The sequence below is a fragment of the Panthera onca genome, chromosome B3 (genome assembly GCF_046562875.1).
Source record: "Panthera onca isolate mPanOnc1 chromosome B3, mPanOnc1 haplotype 2, whole genome shotgun sequence".
Lineage (NCBI taxonomy): Eukaryota > Metazoa > Chordata > Mammalia > Carnivora > Felidae > Panthera > Panthera onca.
Genome location: NC_138344.1, coordinates 106945604 through 106961958, shown reverse-complemented (window position 1 = coordinate 106961958; position 16355 = coordinate 106945604). Strand labels below are relative to the sequence as shown.

The following is a 16355-nucleotide window of genomic DNA, read 5'->3' as shown; positions in this document are numbered from 1 at the left end:
AACTGCCTTACACCCAAGACTTCCCATCCCTATCAACACCTACTGTTTAGTTGTGGAGCTGGGAGAGGAATAGCTAACACACCTGCACTCTGAAATAAAAGATAAAAGTTGTTTGCCTCAGGAAAGAGACAGGTACACCAAGAAAGCACCACTCTGAGGTTCCAGCATATAAGACCGCTTGAGGCTAAAGTTAGAACAGGAGAACTAAGAAACCCCCTTGTTCCCACCACAAAACTTATTCCAAGTAAAGAGAAGAAGTAGTCTATTGCTGGGGAGAGAGAACCCAAGAGAGAATCCCTATGGGGCTCGGGCTGGCAGCACCTGCTGAGAGCTAAGAGTGGAGCAAGAAGACTGAAAAGATCCCTCCAGCACCCCAGGCCTCATACTAGGCACAAAGTGGCAACAGACTATAACTGGAAGAATATGAAGCCTATCAACATCAACTGAATCAACAACAAAACCCAAACTAAGATCAAACTACAGACTTAATGCTTAACTCCCTACACTAATGCCTTGGCAGAAGAACAGGACATAAATATTTTCAGGCATAAATATTATTTATCTCAGTCTCTGTTCTGTCACACAGATTATCCAATATTCAAACAAGAATTACAATAAACACAAGAAAGCAGGAAAAACAAATCTATCATCACGACACAAAATAAAATAGTCAACAGAACCAAATCCAGAGATGTTGGAACTATCAAAGAGGCACTTTAAACTAACATGATTACTAAGTTAAAGGATCTAGTGAAAAAGGTAGAGAACATGTAGAAACAGGGGATTTCAGAAAAGAGGTGAAAATTATAAAAAGGAATGATATGGAAATACTAGTTATGAAAATAGCAAGATGAGAAAGAAATCCTTTAATGAAAAAAAGAAATCTGTGAACAATAAATGGTTGAGATATTTACAAAAGAAAAACAACAAATTATAAATCCAGAAAGTACAGAGAAACTTGGAAAGCTCAGAGAAACTGTATTTTTACATATAACGGTCAGTTCCTTGTAGGAAACATATAGTAAATCTTGGGTTTAATGCAATCTGACAATCTCTGCTTATTATGTGGAATATTTAGACCTGTGCTATCCAATATGGGAGCCACTAGCTATACATCATTATTTAAACTAAACTGAATTAGGGGTGCCTGGGTGGCTCAGTTGGTTAAGCGTCCAACTTTGGCTCAGGTCATGATCTCACAGCTCATGGGTCTGAGTCCCGCATCGGGCTCTGTGCTGACACAGCTGGCTCGAGCCTGGAGCCTGCTTTGGATTCTGTGTCTTCCTCTCTCTCTCTCTGCCCCTCCCCTGCTGGTGCTCTGTCTCTCTGTCTCTCTCTCAAAAAGAAATAAACATTAAAAATAAATAAATAAACAAACTGAATTAAAATTTAAAATTCAATTCTTCAACTGCGGTAGACACATTCAAGTGCTCAGTAGAAATATGGAACTGAGGACTGCTATTTTGGACAACAGAGACATATAATATTCCTATCACTTCAGAAAGTTGTATTGGATAGTACTGTTTTAGGTCATTTAAAAAGATGTTTTTTAATGTGTATTTATTCTTGAGAGAGAGAGAGAGAGAGAGAGAGAGCGAGCACGCGTGCGCACACAACAGACCATGAACAGGGGAGGGGGCAGAGAGAGAGGGAGACACAGAATCCGAAGCAGGCTCCAGGCTCTGAGCTGTCTGCACAGAGCCTGAAGTGGGGCTCAAACCCATGAACCATAAGATCATGACCTGACCCGAAGTCAGATGCTTAACTGACTGAGCCACCTAGGTGCCCCCTAGATCATTTACATGTAATGCAATTACAGACATAGTTAAGACTAAATCCACTACTATGCTGTTTCCTAATTGTATCATATCTTTATTTTTTGTCACCCTCTTTTCCTGTGCTCCTCTTCATTAATGAAGTATTTTTATGATCTCATTATTTTCTCTGCTAGTGATTTACTGACTATCCCTCTTTTTTTTCTAACATTTTTAGTATTGCTGTAGGGTTTATATTAAACATCTTTAGCTTATCACAATCTATCTCCAGATAGTTCTTCTCTCTTCCTATCCTTTGTACTGTTTTCATCCATTTCACTTGTGCATTCTCATTATGCATGCCTACTTCCATAATCTTTCAAATGTAATTTTGATGACAAAACTATTGGAAAATGCAAAGCCCTGTAACAAAGGAATATTACTTTACATACTCTGTTGTCACTAACATTAAAAATAAAGATTTTTTAAAAATTTATTTTGAGATCTAGAATTCTGGCACTTGCTAACCCAATAAAAGATAAGAAACCAACATCTTTATCACTAACTTTTTACATCATGAAACCTATTATTGTCTGTCTCAAGCTTCAATTTTGGCCAATTATTTGACAAATCTATCTCAAACTCAAAAGGGGTTTAGGTTTTGTTTCACATCCCTTTGGCTTCATGTTTGGAAGATGTAGGACCTTAAGAGAATACAGAACTAAAGAAAATATTAAGATCTACCAAATAGCAGATTAGTAAATTATCTACCATTTTAATAGTAATTTGATCTTAGAGCCTCCAGTTTCATATGTAAAATACTATGCGTCATATTCAAGATTTTGGTTTTGAAGATACATGTAGGGATTTTTTTGTTGTTTTTTCTGTTTTTTGTGGGTTTTTTTGTTTGTAGGTTTTATTATCTGTTTCATCTATCTTGTTTTTGCTTTTTGGGTCTTTTTTTTTTTTTTTAGAGAGAGAGGGAGAGCACAAGCAAGGGAGAGGGGTAGAGACAGGCACAGAGAGAGAGAGAGAGAGAGAGAGAGAGAGAGAATGAAGGAGGAGGAGGGAGGGGGGGAATCTTTTTTTTTTTTTTTAACGTTTATTCATTTTTGAGACAGAGAGAGACAGAGCATGAACAGGGGAGGAGCAGAGAGAGAGGGAGACACAGAATCTGAAACAGGCTCCAGGCTCTGAGCTGTCAGCACAGAGCCCGACGCGGGGCTCGAACTCACAGACCACGAGATCATGACCTGAGCCGAAGTCAGATGCTTAACCGACCAAGCCACCCAGGCGCCCCGGAGGGGGGGAATCTTAAGCAGGCTCCACACTCAGCACAGATTAAGACGCGGGGCTCAATCCCACAACCCTGGGATCATGACCTGAGCCGAAATCCAGAGTCGGAGGCTGAACCGACTGACCCACCCAGGCGACTGGAGGGGTCTTCTTTTTTAATTACTTTTTAATCACCTGGTGTCGCTGAACCTATTACTTTCTTTTCACATTACATTTTTTTTTTTAATGTTTATTTATTTTCAAGAGAGAGAGAGAGAGAGAGAGCACAAGTTGGAGAGGGGAAGATAGAGAGAGACAGACACAGAATCCAAAGCAGGCTCCAGGCTCAGCTGTCAGTGCAAAGCCCAATATGGAGCTCAAACCCATGAACTCTAAGATCATGACCTGAGCCAAAGTTGGACATTTAATCGACTGACCACCCAGGCTCCCCTCACATTATATTCTTTACACTATTTTATTTTGTTAAGAAGCAATGGTTTCTGAGTTTTCTTTTCATTCAAAAGTTTAGGTTGAGAAACCAGACCAAGACATGGATTTGTTCCATCCAACAAAGTCTGTACTTACACTTTTCAAGTATATTGTAGATACCCACCTGGTTCACTGACACAGACTATGATCATCTCCATCACTCAAAAGAGTCACAATCCCAGGTTCATTTCCAAGACAGATGCATATAGTATGGCTTTTGAGCCACTGGGCCATCCCTACATTATACCTTTTGACTAAATATATTTTGTGGCTCATTTCTCATAAATATACTTATGCTGTAAACAACAGACAATGAGTAAATCTACTCTTTTTCATGGCAAGGTCACAACTCTCATATTTTTACTGGCTTACTAACGACTAAATTAAGCCCCTATTTCTAAAAAAAAAAAAAAAAAAAATACACAGTGAGCTGAAAATGAACAGCTACTTCAGTATGACTGCCAACGACATCACTAAAAAGAGAACTAATATAATCCAATCTTAACTCAAAAGACCTAATAAAACCACAGAAAAAATAATGTGTACCCTTAGTATTAAGAACCATTCATTTTTTGCAGAAGAGTACAGTTCTATAAATTCAAAATCTAAAAAATTTTTTAAAGTGTAATTTAAAAATAGTACCAACAGTGAAGCCCTAAAATCAGCTCCTCAATGAGAAGTTCTTAGACACTTACCCAAGTCTTCCCAGCATCTCAAGCTCAGGAACTTGTGGTCCACATGTCTCTATCTGCAGTGGTTGGTATTCATATAGAGCTTCTTCAAGCTTTTGAATAGGTGCTAATGAAATATGCTGACCCTGTTAGAAAAATGAATTAGAGCAATATCTTTTAATATTATTTTCATATTACTATTTATCTGTAGACTAAATTCCTTACTTTAAAAATATTATCTATTAACTCTGCTATTTCATGGGTACAATTCATTATATTACTGAAACCCACATTATATAATTAACATATGGTAATTGACATGATTTAAAAGAAGAAAACCAAATCCATCATTAAATTCAAATTTAGCATTGGGACTCCCGGGTGGCTTGGTCAGCTGAGCGTCCAACTCTTGATTTTGGCTCAGGTCATGATCTCAGAGTTCTCCTGTGCTGAGCAGCTGGAGCCTGCCTGGGATTTTCTCGGTCTCTCTCTCTCTCTGTCCCTCCCCCGCTTGCACATGCTGCATGCGTGCTCTCTCTCTCTCTCTCTCTCTCTCTCTCTCTCTCTCTCAAAAAAATAAAATGGGTGATGGGCATTGAGGAGGGCACTTGTTGGGATGAGCACTGGGTGTTGTACGTAAGCCAATCTGACTATAAATTATATTTACATAGATAAAAATTTAAAAAAATTTTTTAAAAATTAAAAATAATAATAAATTCAAATTTAGCCTTAAAGAGTATATATCTATTCACTATCAATGGTAGAATTCAGCACATATATAAGTGCAGTCCATCCTCATATTTTCCTATTTTTATTATACAGCTTTGACAATTTTGGTACTCAGTGTTTTACTGAAAGCCCTAATTAGGCAAGAACACTAATTAAATTATTCCCCACAAAATTTTGCCACATAAATGTCTACATAAAAGTCTTTAAAATGAAATAAAAAACTTACTTACCAAGTGTGTGGATATGATAGTTACTTATACCTCCCGCCCCCACAAACACACACATAGAGGGAATTCTGTATAGTAAAAACTAAGTTGAATGAAACATCCGGGATTTTTCTGAAAAGAAATAACTACTGACTAACTAAAATAAAAGGACTGTATTTAATTACAAGCATACAAAATTAAAGACCACTGAGCTATATAAATCATTACATTGAGATTTATCATACATTTGAACACAGATTCTAATTTTTAAAAATCCCTATTTTTTTATATAGTCCATGTTTTCAGATTCTAACTCTAGTTATTTTTTCTTTGTATAGTTCTCAACAACTTAATTCCTAGCTTTTTAATAAAAACGAGCTCTTGCAGTTATTAATCCCACCATATTCTAGTTTATAGTTTAGTTCTGTTGTTACCTCCCTTAGTTTCCTTTATTTTTCTTCTAAGTTACTAAGTTGGATACACAGTACATTTCTCTTTTATTTGAAAAAAAAAAAAGTAAAAACTATGACTTAAAAGTGATAAAGTGCAACTGAGGCAGTGAGAAACAACCACTGAAGACATCTGCATGTGACTTGTGGTTTTTCTTTTCAACAAAGTTTAATCCCATGTAGCATCACCCTAGTTAGTTTACTGTCAGGTATTAATAACTTCTTTGACAACGCAACCTCAAAAGTTCTTCCCCAAACACTGGCAAAGGACTCAAAATGCCATTTAGCATATAAAAAGACGCTTAACATTTCTAGTCATTAAGGAAATGCAAATGAAAACCACAATGATATACCATGTAACACCCATGACTATTAAGGATGGCTATTATCCAAAACAAACAAATAAAACCACAGAAAATAACAAGTTTTGTCAAAGATGTAAATAAATTGGAACTCTTGTGCATTGCTGGTAGGAAGGTAAAATGGCACACCCACTATGGAAAACAGGATGTTGATCCCTCAAAATATTAAATATAGAATTATCATATAAGCCAACAAAATTCCATTATTGACTATATACACAAAAGCAGTGAAAGCAGGAACTCGAACAAATATTTGTACACCAATGTTCATAGCATCATTATTGACAATAGCCAAAAGGTAGGAGCAACCCACGTGTCCACTGATGGATGAATAAATAAACCGAATGTAGCATATATGCACAATGGAATATTATTCAGCCTTAAAAAGTTAAAAACGTTGACACATGTTAAAACGTGAATGAATCTTAAAAACATTATGCTAAGTAAAATAAGCCAGTTATAGGGGCGCTTATGTGGCTCAGTCAAACATCCAACTCTTGACTTTCAGCTCAGATCATGATCTCACAGTTTGGGAGTTCGAGCCCCACATCAGGCTCTGTGCTGATAGCATGGAGCCTGCTTGGGATTCTGTCTCCCTCTCTCTTTGCCCCTCCCTTGCTTGCTCTCTGTCTTTCAAAATAAATAAAAATAAACTAGAAAAGAAGAAGATGAAGATGAAGATGAAGATGAAGAAGAAGAAGAAGAAGAAGAAGAAAGAAGCCAGTTACAAAAGGACAAACACTATATGATTCTAATTACCTGAGATTCCTAGAGTAGTCAAATTCATAGAGACAGAAAGTAGAATGGTGGCTGCCAGAAGCTAGGGTGAGGCAGGAAGGAGACAGGATGTTAGTATTTAATAGGTACAGAAGTTTTAGTTGGAAAAGATTGAAAAAGTCTGGAGATGGATGCACTACAATATGAATGTACTTAATATCAATGACCATATACTTAAAAGTTAAAATGGTAAAGTTTATGTCGTGCATATTTTACCATAATTTTTAAAAATGGGTTTTAGATATTCTGATTTACTCATTTACCTGGCTAGAATAATACACAGGAAAAGAAGAAGTGAAATACCTAGAAAACTTTGTTAACATTATTTTAACCCTTAACCTCCATATGTTTCAGAGCCTTTCTAAATAAACATGAAACTGTCAAGCGAAATCTTACACTATCTCACAGTAATCCAATCTCTGAATAATGAATCTAAGAACAGGGGGTTACACAGGTTAAGAAGAGGATTGCCCAAGTGACACATTTTAAGTGGCATTTTGACATTCCTGTTTCAAAGTGTCTTCTTCATAACCTGCCAAGTACTAAATTCTCCTGCCATCTGATACAAAAAGTCCAGTATTAACGTCACACTGTTAGGTTAGGAGGGAAAAAAAAAAGAAAGAAAAAGAAAAACTGTAAGAATTAAAGAAGGAACCTATTATAGTTCCACTAACATAGTAACGCAGATTTACTTTATTACTCCCACTTTCATTTTATAAATCAGTGTAATGCCCAGAAAAGATGATACAGAATGGGTATTTTCAAGAGCTAGAACACTTTCCAGAAAAAAATAATATTCAGAAGAGACAGGCTCTCTTAAGTCATTACAGTAGGAAACATACTTAATCATTCACTAAATGCCAGCAATAAAGCCCAAGTTACTAAAGCTATGAAATCATATAATCTAAAATCTTCTCTGCAAGTTGGTAGGCACATGAAAGATCAACTGGTAATATTAACAGTTAACATTATTTACTTGGTGCCAGGCACTGGCCTAAGGGTTTTGTTTTTAGTTTTTTAATGTTTATTTATATTTGAAAGAGCAAGAGAGAGAGACAGAGAGGGAGTAGGGGAAGGGCAGAGAGAGAGACGGAGACCCAGAATCTAAAGCATGTTCCAGGCTCTGAGCTGTCAGCACAGAGCTGGACGTGTGGCTTCAACTTCAAACAGCAAGATCATGACCTGAGTCCAAGTTGGCCACTTAGCCATCCAGGTGCCCATAAGGGCTTTTTTTTAATGCACTATTTCATTAGTATTCACAATAGTTCTAGGAGATAAATACTATTATTCCTACTTTACAGATAAGAAACAGGGGTTTAGATATGTGACTTAGCAAGGTCACACAGTATTAATGACAGATTGAGTATCAGAAGCCAATCCTGTCAGATTCTAAAGCCTATGTTCTTTTCCCCTAACTTCCTTATTTTATGAATAAAAAAGCTAAAATATAAATTTTCCTAAAGTCACATAGTAAGAGTCAAATCTCCTAATTCCTATCTCATATGGGTTCTACCATACAACACTACCTTTTAATATCTTATTTTTAGACAATATAATCATGGTTGCTCAATTTAAAAGTTTGATATTAATAAGTAAATCCTAGATAGTTAAAAATAAATTTTACTACAAATCCTAATAACTGAAATATGGTCAAAATAACACAGGGTCAAAGAGGATTCTTTTTAATTATGCGATTTAGAGAACAATAAACGTTACTCTGTGATAATTCTGTTTACCATGAGAATGATAAAACAAAATTCATAAATGATGCACAACTTAACCTTGTAATGTTCAATCAATCTTTCCCCAAAAATACTTGGTGTGAGATAGATGCCAAGTTTCTCAGATCTAAAGCTAGAAGAATTTACAGGACAAATCATGGACATAATTAAAATTAAAATTAAAATTAAAATTAAAATTAAAATTAAAATTAAAATTAAGTCACCAACAGAGAAAATGTCTTAGCAAGTCCTACAAGGAAAGCGTTGGGGGTTTTTTTAAGTGACTGGAGGCAAAAAAGTCTCGAAAAGTTTGGATGCAAAATGGTAATTGAACGTGCTATTTCCACCAAAACAGTTATGATATGACTCTAAATTATCAGATTAAGGAAATCAAACTACATGAAGCTCCAGTGATATATCACATCTGAATTAATGGACATTTCATCAAAGAAGATACACAAATGGCTAATACGTACGTGAAAAGATGGTCAACATCATTAATCTTTAAGAAAAATGCAAATTACAACCACAATGAAATACTACTTCATAGTTACTAGATTTGCTATAATCGAAAGGATAGATAATAAAAAGTTTTACTGAGGACGTGGAGAAACCGGATCCTTTCACACATTGCTAAGGAGAGGGTATAGTGGTGCCACCCCTTTGGAAATGAGTTTAGCATTTTTTCTTCAGTTTACAAATAATGTACTTTGACTTAGTATTAGTAATACTAATAGGTAATAATAATAGGTATCCAGTCAAGAGAAATGAAAACATATGACCACACAAAGACACAAGATATTCCTAGCATCATTATTCATAGTAGCCAAATAGTGGAAATAACCTACATGTCCATAAACTGGTGAATGAGTTAGAAAATGAGGTACATTCATATGATATAAAAATTAACTCACAATTTAATATTAATAAATTATACTGAATGCTATTCAGCAACAAAAAAGAATAAAATATTGATACATGCTGCAACATAAATGAACTTCAAAAACAGTATGCTAAGTGAAAGAAACCAGGCAAACGACTACATGTTGTACAATTCTACTTACATGAAATGTCCAAAAAAGGTAAAACTACAGAAACTGGTAAAAATCTACAGAAAGTAGATTAATGACTGAGGGTGGCTACGAGTGTGAATTTAGAATAACTGCAAATAAATACAAAAATCAGTTGAACTGTACATTTAAAATGAATCACTGGTGGGGGGCACCTGGGTGGCTCATTCCATTAAGCATCTCCCTGTTGATCTCACTGGCATGAGACCTCATGATCGGGCTCCACACAGGGCATGAAACCTGCTTAAAATTCTCCCTCCCTCTGCTCCTCCCCGACTCATGCTCTCTCTCAATAAGAAAAAAAGATGGTGGTTCAAATCAGTTCAACATTGGTGACTACAAAATATCCAAGTAGAAATTATCAGTAAAGGCAGCTAAAAATACAAAACAAACCCAAGAGAAATTCTGCTATCTTTCTCATCAAAGCGATGGACAAGTCATGAGAATAAATAAGATTTGGGGGAGGCAAATGTCTTGAAAAACACCCACATTAAGTAATCTAGTATATTTTGCTGACTTTCAAGTGTACAGCACGAAACGGGGGCCTTTCCAACTTTTGTTGTTGTTGTCGTATAAATAATAAATAAATGAGGCATGGAGGGTAAAAATGTAGTGAGAAGAGCCACAGTGAATTATATAACCTAAGGTAACATCCACTACACTCAGGGGGAAAAACCCATGCAAATCTACATTCAATAGCATAAGTAATGTTTTTACTCCCCTAGAATGTAACAAAATGGAGCCCCTGTTTCTCTTCTAAGATATACCTGAGAGCCCTGTATCATATTTCAATCATTTGCCAAAAATATAAGCACACATGGAACGATTTTCAAAAATTCAGCTTATTCCCACTCAGAAAAATATACAAACATTTGAAAAGCGATGCTGACCAAGGTAATTATACATGGCTGTAACTTAAGTATTAATTTGAAATATATTCTTTAACTTTTCTTACTTAGCAAATTTCAAGTCTATTATGAAAATAGTTTACACTTTACTAAAACTTAACTGTTAGATCATCTATACATTACAAATATTATCATTATGCTTTCTCCTAAAATAAAGGAAAAGTATAGACTACCTTTTGTGCTAACTCCAAAATCAGGATTTCATTCCAAATAAAAAGTTACTATGCTCTAGATTTCTGGAATCCATTCAAAAAGAAAAGAAATTAACTCTGAAAACAATTTTTACTTTAAGGAACTTCTGGTCATTATGTTAAAAGAGACACACACACACACACACACACACACACACACACACACACACACACACTTTTACAATGCAGCAACCATTTAGAATAACATCACTAAAGAAAATATATTATTTTCTAAGAAAAAATAACAGCAACAGACATAGTCCATTAGTAATCATTAGTATATAGGTTCCTGAAATAAGCAATAATAAAAATACTAAAAAACATAGGAGTGCACTTGTCATGATGCATGGAATTGTTAACTCACTGTATCATACATCTGAAACTAATATAACACTGGATGTTAACTGGAATTAAAATAGAAACTTTAAAAAATACTAAAAATGAGAATACCCTTTCATATAAACCAATATACAATTTTCTGCTAAGTACCATAGAAGAGGTATTCATTAAGTATTAGCAATTTAGTATGATAGGTTAAATGATTCTGAAAAGCCTTTAACACAATTTTAAGAACTCTCTTAATTTTTCTGTCTTGCTTAAATGACTTAGTTGCCAGGCTAGCCTCATCTTCACCATATTTGCTAATAAACCCAGTAAGCTTGATAAACTCTGAATAATTAGCTGTTTAACATCTGTCTCCCCCATTAGACCATAAGGGCCTATGTTCACTGCCATGTCTACAGCACACAGCATGGCAACAAAGAGCTACTCAATATTTTGTTGGATGAATGAATAAAAGGGCATGTGAACAGTCATATGGTATAGTAATATGAACACTAGGAAAACTAAGAGAAGTCAGGTGTCCATATTCTATAAATTTAAGAATGCTCTCACTAAGCATAAACAATTGAAATTTTGTTAATTACATATACTATGAAGTTACATAAGCAATACATCTCTACCTTTCCACACCTTAATATTGTTTTCTTTCACTTAATTCATTCTAGAGTCTGTGGATGCTTTTTATCCCTAGGCTGGAAATGTGGCTTCTAGCCACTTAAGAACTCATTTTAACAAAATTTCAGAGGTTATTGTCGTATCCTGTTGCAATCATCATTCATTCACATAACAAATACTGAATACTAATTATATGTCCAAAATTAAAAAGTACAGCAGTAAACAAAACAGATGTAAGTCCTGCACTCAGGTAGCTTACATTCTAGTAACTTTTCAATGAGATTGTGCCTTCTACTTTTAAGTCTCTGAATCATCTAAATGCAAAAAAAAAAAAAAAAAAAAAACAAAAACAAACAAACCAAAAAAACAAAACCACAAAGAAAAAAAGAATACAATGACAGTGGTGTTTGTTTTCATAAACTGAGTCCTTTCACATATTAAATTTATCAAATCCTATAGAATGTGTCACACTGCTCAAGAGAATTAAAAACCAGAATATTTCACTATTCTCAGAGCATTAAACCACTACAATTCTGGTTATAATTTCTAGAGAAAATATCTGTAGGAGACTTCCCAGAAAATCATTTTTTTTTCTGAAATACTGTTTCTATGTTGGTAAATGTCCTAATAACTTAAATGTGTATGTGCACATATGTGCATATGTTTTCCATTTGTGTATATATACATATGCATTTGTATATGGATGTAGATCTATTTTTTAATTATGTGGTGGGTGGGTGTGTACTCACAGAATTTTATAATGGCATAGAGAATACTTAAAGAATATGCCTGGCACTGCTTTCAAGTTGCTCCTTCTAATAATATTTTTTTGGTAATTCAGTTGCTTTTCATTTTTTTGAGTAGCAAGCAGAGGAATTTTTATACTATGCTGTTCTGATCACTCTAGGGTGATATTAGCTTGTCATCACCACAACAGCTGCACAGTAATAACTTCCTGGTAGCACATAATTTCATGGTAAGTACAATTCATTTTCCCCCATAGATATGTCTTTCTCTAATTTCTTTCAAAATTTACAATAAACAGTATTAAGGCCAATAAGGAACAGGACCCTGCATGGTAAGAAATAATTATATATTCATATATAAATATATATGGGGGGGGACTGCCTCCAAACTAAAATGAACTGAGGTGATGCAACTTCTTTCAGTTTCATTGTCATAATCTAAAATGGGATGGGGTGGGGTGAGGGGGTGAACTGGGGGTTGGACTAGATGTTCTTCCAGGTCTAACCTGCTATGATTTCATAACCACTAAGTGGAAATAAACCACTACCTCATAATGTATCATAAAAATAAAAAGAATTTTCCCCAAATTTAATGTAAAATAATTTGATTCTAAATATACCAGAGAAACAGCCAGTGGAAAAAAACAAGCATGAATCCCAATTCTCAAGTCTCTACTAGAATCAGGAGACTACAATCTCTTTCTGAATGCATGCTTTGTAATGAGCAGAATATAACTTTTTCTAAAAATTATGGTTTGCTCTTTTAAGCATTCTAATGTTGGATTATTCCCACAAATCAGCCTGTCTGAGCATTCCTCGTCTTTTAAAGTATGGTGCCTAGTAGTTAAATTAGCATTTTTTTCCCCAAAATTTTCCTTCTCAAAAAAAGCAGGCTTTTCCAAAGTATGAAAGAAGTTTCATCCTGAATACACTAGGAATAATACCATTGTTTTTTAGTTCTTTAGTGATGATCAGTTCCTTTCAAATACGTAAGACATGCTTTAAAACATTAAAGAAGAATTTCTATATCTAGCTAGGCTTAAGCTTCTGGTTCATCACTGGAAAGCAAATCGTCCTAAAAAAGTTACATCCTTACTTGGCGAAGCCAAGTCTCTAAAACAATTTCTGTCACACTGGCTCCGGAAACTTCATCACAATCTGTTCACTACAGTGGAATTACTTTAAGGCTTTGTTAACTAAAGTCATTTGCAATCCCCTCACTACAACATACAGTACTTAGTGTTCAAATTACCACACAGAAAAACGTCCTTTAATAATATGTAAATTCTACAGGCGCCTGGGTGGCTCAGTCAGTTAAGCATACGACTCTTGATTTTGGCTCAGGTCATGATCTCATGGTTCCTGAGTTCAAGTCCCACATCAGGCTCTGCACTGACAACACAGAGCCTGCTTGGGATTCTTTCTCTTTCTCTCTCTCTCTCTCTCTCTCTCCCCCTCTCTCTCTGCCCCTCCCCTACACTCTCTCTCAAAATAAATAAATAAACATTAACAAATAATAATAATATACCAATTCTATTTTTGAATTGTTACTGTTACACAAATACATTTGTGTATTTGTTGTTATTGTACCTTTGTGTCTTATTGTTACACAACTATAAACTATTCATTGAGAAAGAAGTTTAAAAATAAAATGTAACATATTAGAAATTTAAAATGGGAGAAAATTAGGAAATAATGTCTATAAAAAAGATTGATGCCATTAAAGCATCTCAAATATAATTACAACCAAGCTCTGCGTATTTTTTAAAAAGCATTTCTATAAACTCCTTTGTATTGGTGTAGAACTACTATGGCTTATATAGAAACTAAGTTCAGCAGTATACTCGTGGATATATGCCATTAGTTTTCAGAAAGTCAAGGATCTCAAGCTATATAGATGAACATGAAATACAAAAGGAATATAGTATTTTCTCCCTATGCTTTCATCTGTTTTGACTATAACTACATTCATACAAATTTATCTCCTGAAAAATGCAAAGATAAAGGCAGGAAAGGAACTAAGCTAGTCATCTCTGCCTCAGATAGTTCTATACCTAAAACATCCAAGAGGTCCAAATGTGTCATCTAGAAGGGTACTAAGTGGTATAACTAAGTTCAACGAAGCTGTTAACAGTGAAGTCACATCTTGCACAGGGATTAGGTTCTAACAGCAGAATCAAGGCAAAAGCTGGTCAAAATAACCTCTCAAAAAATCCTTTAAGTAGTCCATAAAGTAAACTATCCATTACTGTATTCATATTGTAATCACTGTATATAATCCTCCAGCACTGGAATAGATTACTATGTATTCTATGGAAAACCAGAAAAAGCAGTTGGCTTGCTTTTGGCAACCATGTTGTTTTAAATTTTTTTTTTTTTTTTTTTTTACTGAAGAAAGAAGAATTATTTGCTATTTTTCTCCCAGTTTTGTGTTGTTTTCAACTTCAGTTGAATTCAAATAAGTTAAATGTACATATGATATGATATGATACGACTTGGCTGAACATGACAAATATTTAAATGTTCATTCAATTGAATTCATGGGGAAAAAATGACATTTGAGATGGGCTATGAAGGCCAAATGGGGCTGAAATGGAAGGGAAGAAAGAGCATTTCTAGTGAAGGGAATTTCAATACCAAGAGCAGCTTCAGGACAGTAGCAAAAGTAGGAGCCAGAATATAAATGATAGAGGAAAGAATGAGAATTGAAGAAGTTGAAACATTGAGCAAACATGATTATTATTTTCATCAAATCATAAGATAAAATGAAAACAGATATGGTGGTAGCTTAAAAAACAAAGTAGGGTCTAAGGAAGAGACTTTATTTTGTTTTATTTTTGTGGTTCCAGGTTTTTTTTTTCCTTAGCCACTGATAAATGAGGCAGTGTTGAAAAGTATTATTTTTACATTCTTTCTCTGATGCTTGTCTTGCTACTGAACTACCATTCATTGCCAAGAGGACAGAGTGTCCAGCAAATCATATCTGTTTCTATAAAAAGATCAGAAAAGAAAAACATCAAGGAGACTATTTGGTGAGACAAAACCTTCCTCCTTAAAAGAGTCTGCATTAATTTTAAGAAAAACAGAATTTGCCAGAAATTTTTAGAACTTTTCAGGCATATAGCATTTTAGTTCATTTACTTTTAGTAATTACAAAAATAGTTTCCAGAAAGAAATCTTATCTTGGCACTTTAGGTGAACTTTTAAGTAACCAATAATAATGATAACTTACACGTATGTCTACATTTTCTGAATGTAATAAAAGAAGAAAGTTGCTTAGAGTTCTCTACAAATATTAGTATTATTATATTAGTAAAACAAAAAGTATCGCATAGTACCATTATTAGTCTTCTGAAGCAGAAATATTTTTTAGTGAAAAGATAGCAGAAAGCTTCTTTGTACCAAAATAGAGACTGAATAATTCAAAAGATCATATTTTATCTAGAACTAAACCTTCTGTGCCTAGTAGAGTACTTGGTACATATTAGGAATGCTTGCTTCATGAATGAACAAATGTTTTGTAGTGACCCAGGCCATCCCACTCACGCCAATCCCCTACTCCAAGTCATGCTCCCCAAAAACCACATTACAAATCTGGTGCTATGTGAGGTCATTTAACTACAGAATGACTGGTTACTGTGCCATTCCCATTGTGGAAAATAAGTAAAAGACTTAGCCAAGCTGGAACTGACTCTATCCTTCCTTCTGTTCTAAAAGGAAATAACAAATACTATGACCCTAACCACCCCAATCTACCTTCCTCAAATACACACCACTACTACCATCACCAGCACCACCACTACCTTCACAAAAACCACCATGCAATTAGATCTACATTCTTTAAAAAAAAAAAAAAAAAAAAAAGTATAAATATATATATATATATATATATATATTTATACTTTTTTTTTTTTTTTTTTTTTTTTTTTTAAGCAATTGCCACAACCAACGTGGGGCTTGAACCAACCAGCAGTCACATGCTCCACCAGGTGAGCCAGCCAGGCACCTATAGCTCTACCTTCTAAATGCAGAATAGAATAGAATGTTTAG

General features: G+C 34.6%; 1 protein-coding gene across 1 annotated transcript in view; it reads right to left on the bottom strand.

Moving 5' to 3' along the window:
- The window catches only part of MNAT1 (MNAT1 component of CDK activating kinase), a 218820-nt gene that overhangs the window by 75617 nt on the left and 126848 nt on the right, over positions 1 to 16355 (bottom strand). The window contains exon 7 of the mRNA XM_078448176.1: positions 4214 to 4335. Coding sequence (XP_078304302.1) covers positions 4214 to 4335 — 122 coding nt within the window. The remainder of the gene's footprint in view (positions 1 to 4213; positions 4336 to 16355) is intronic.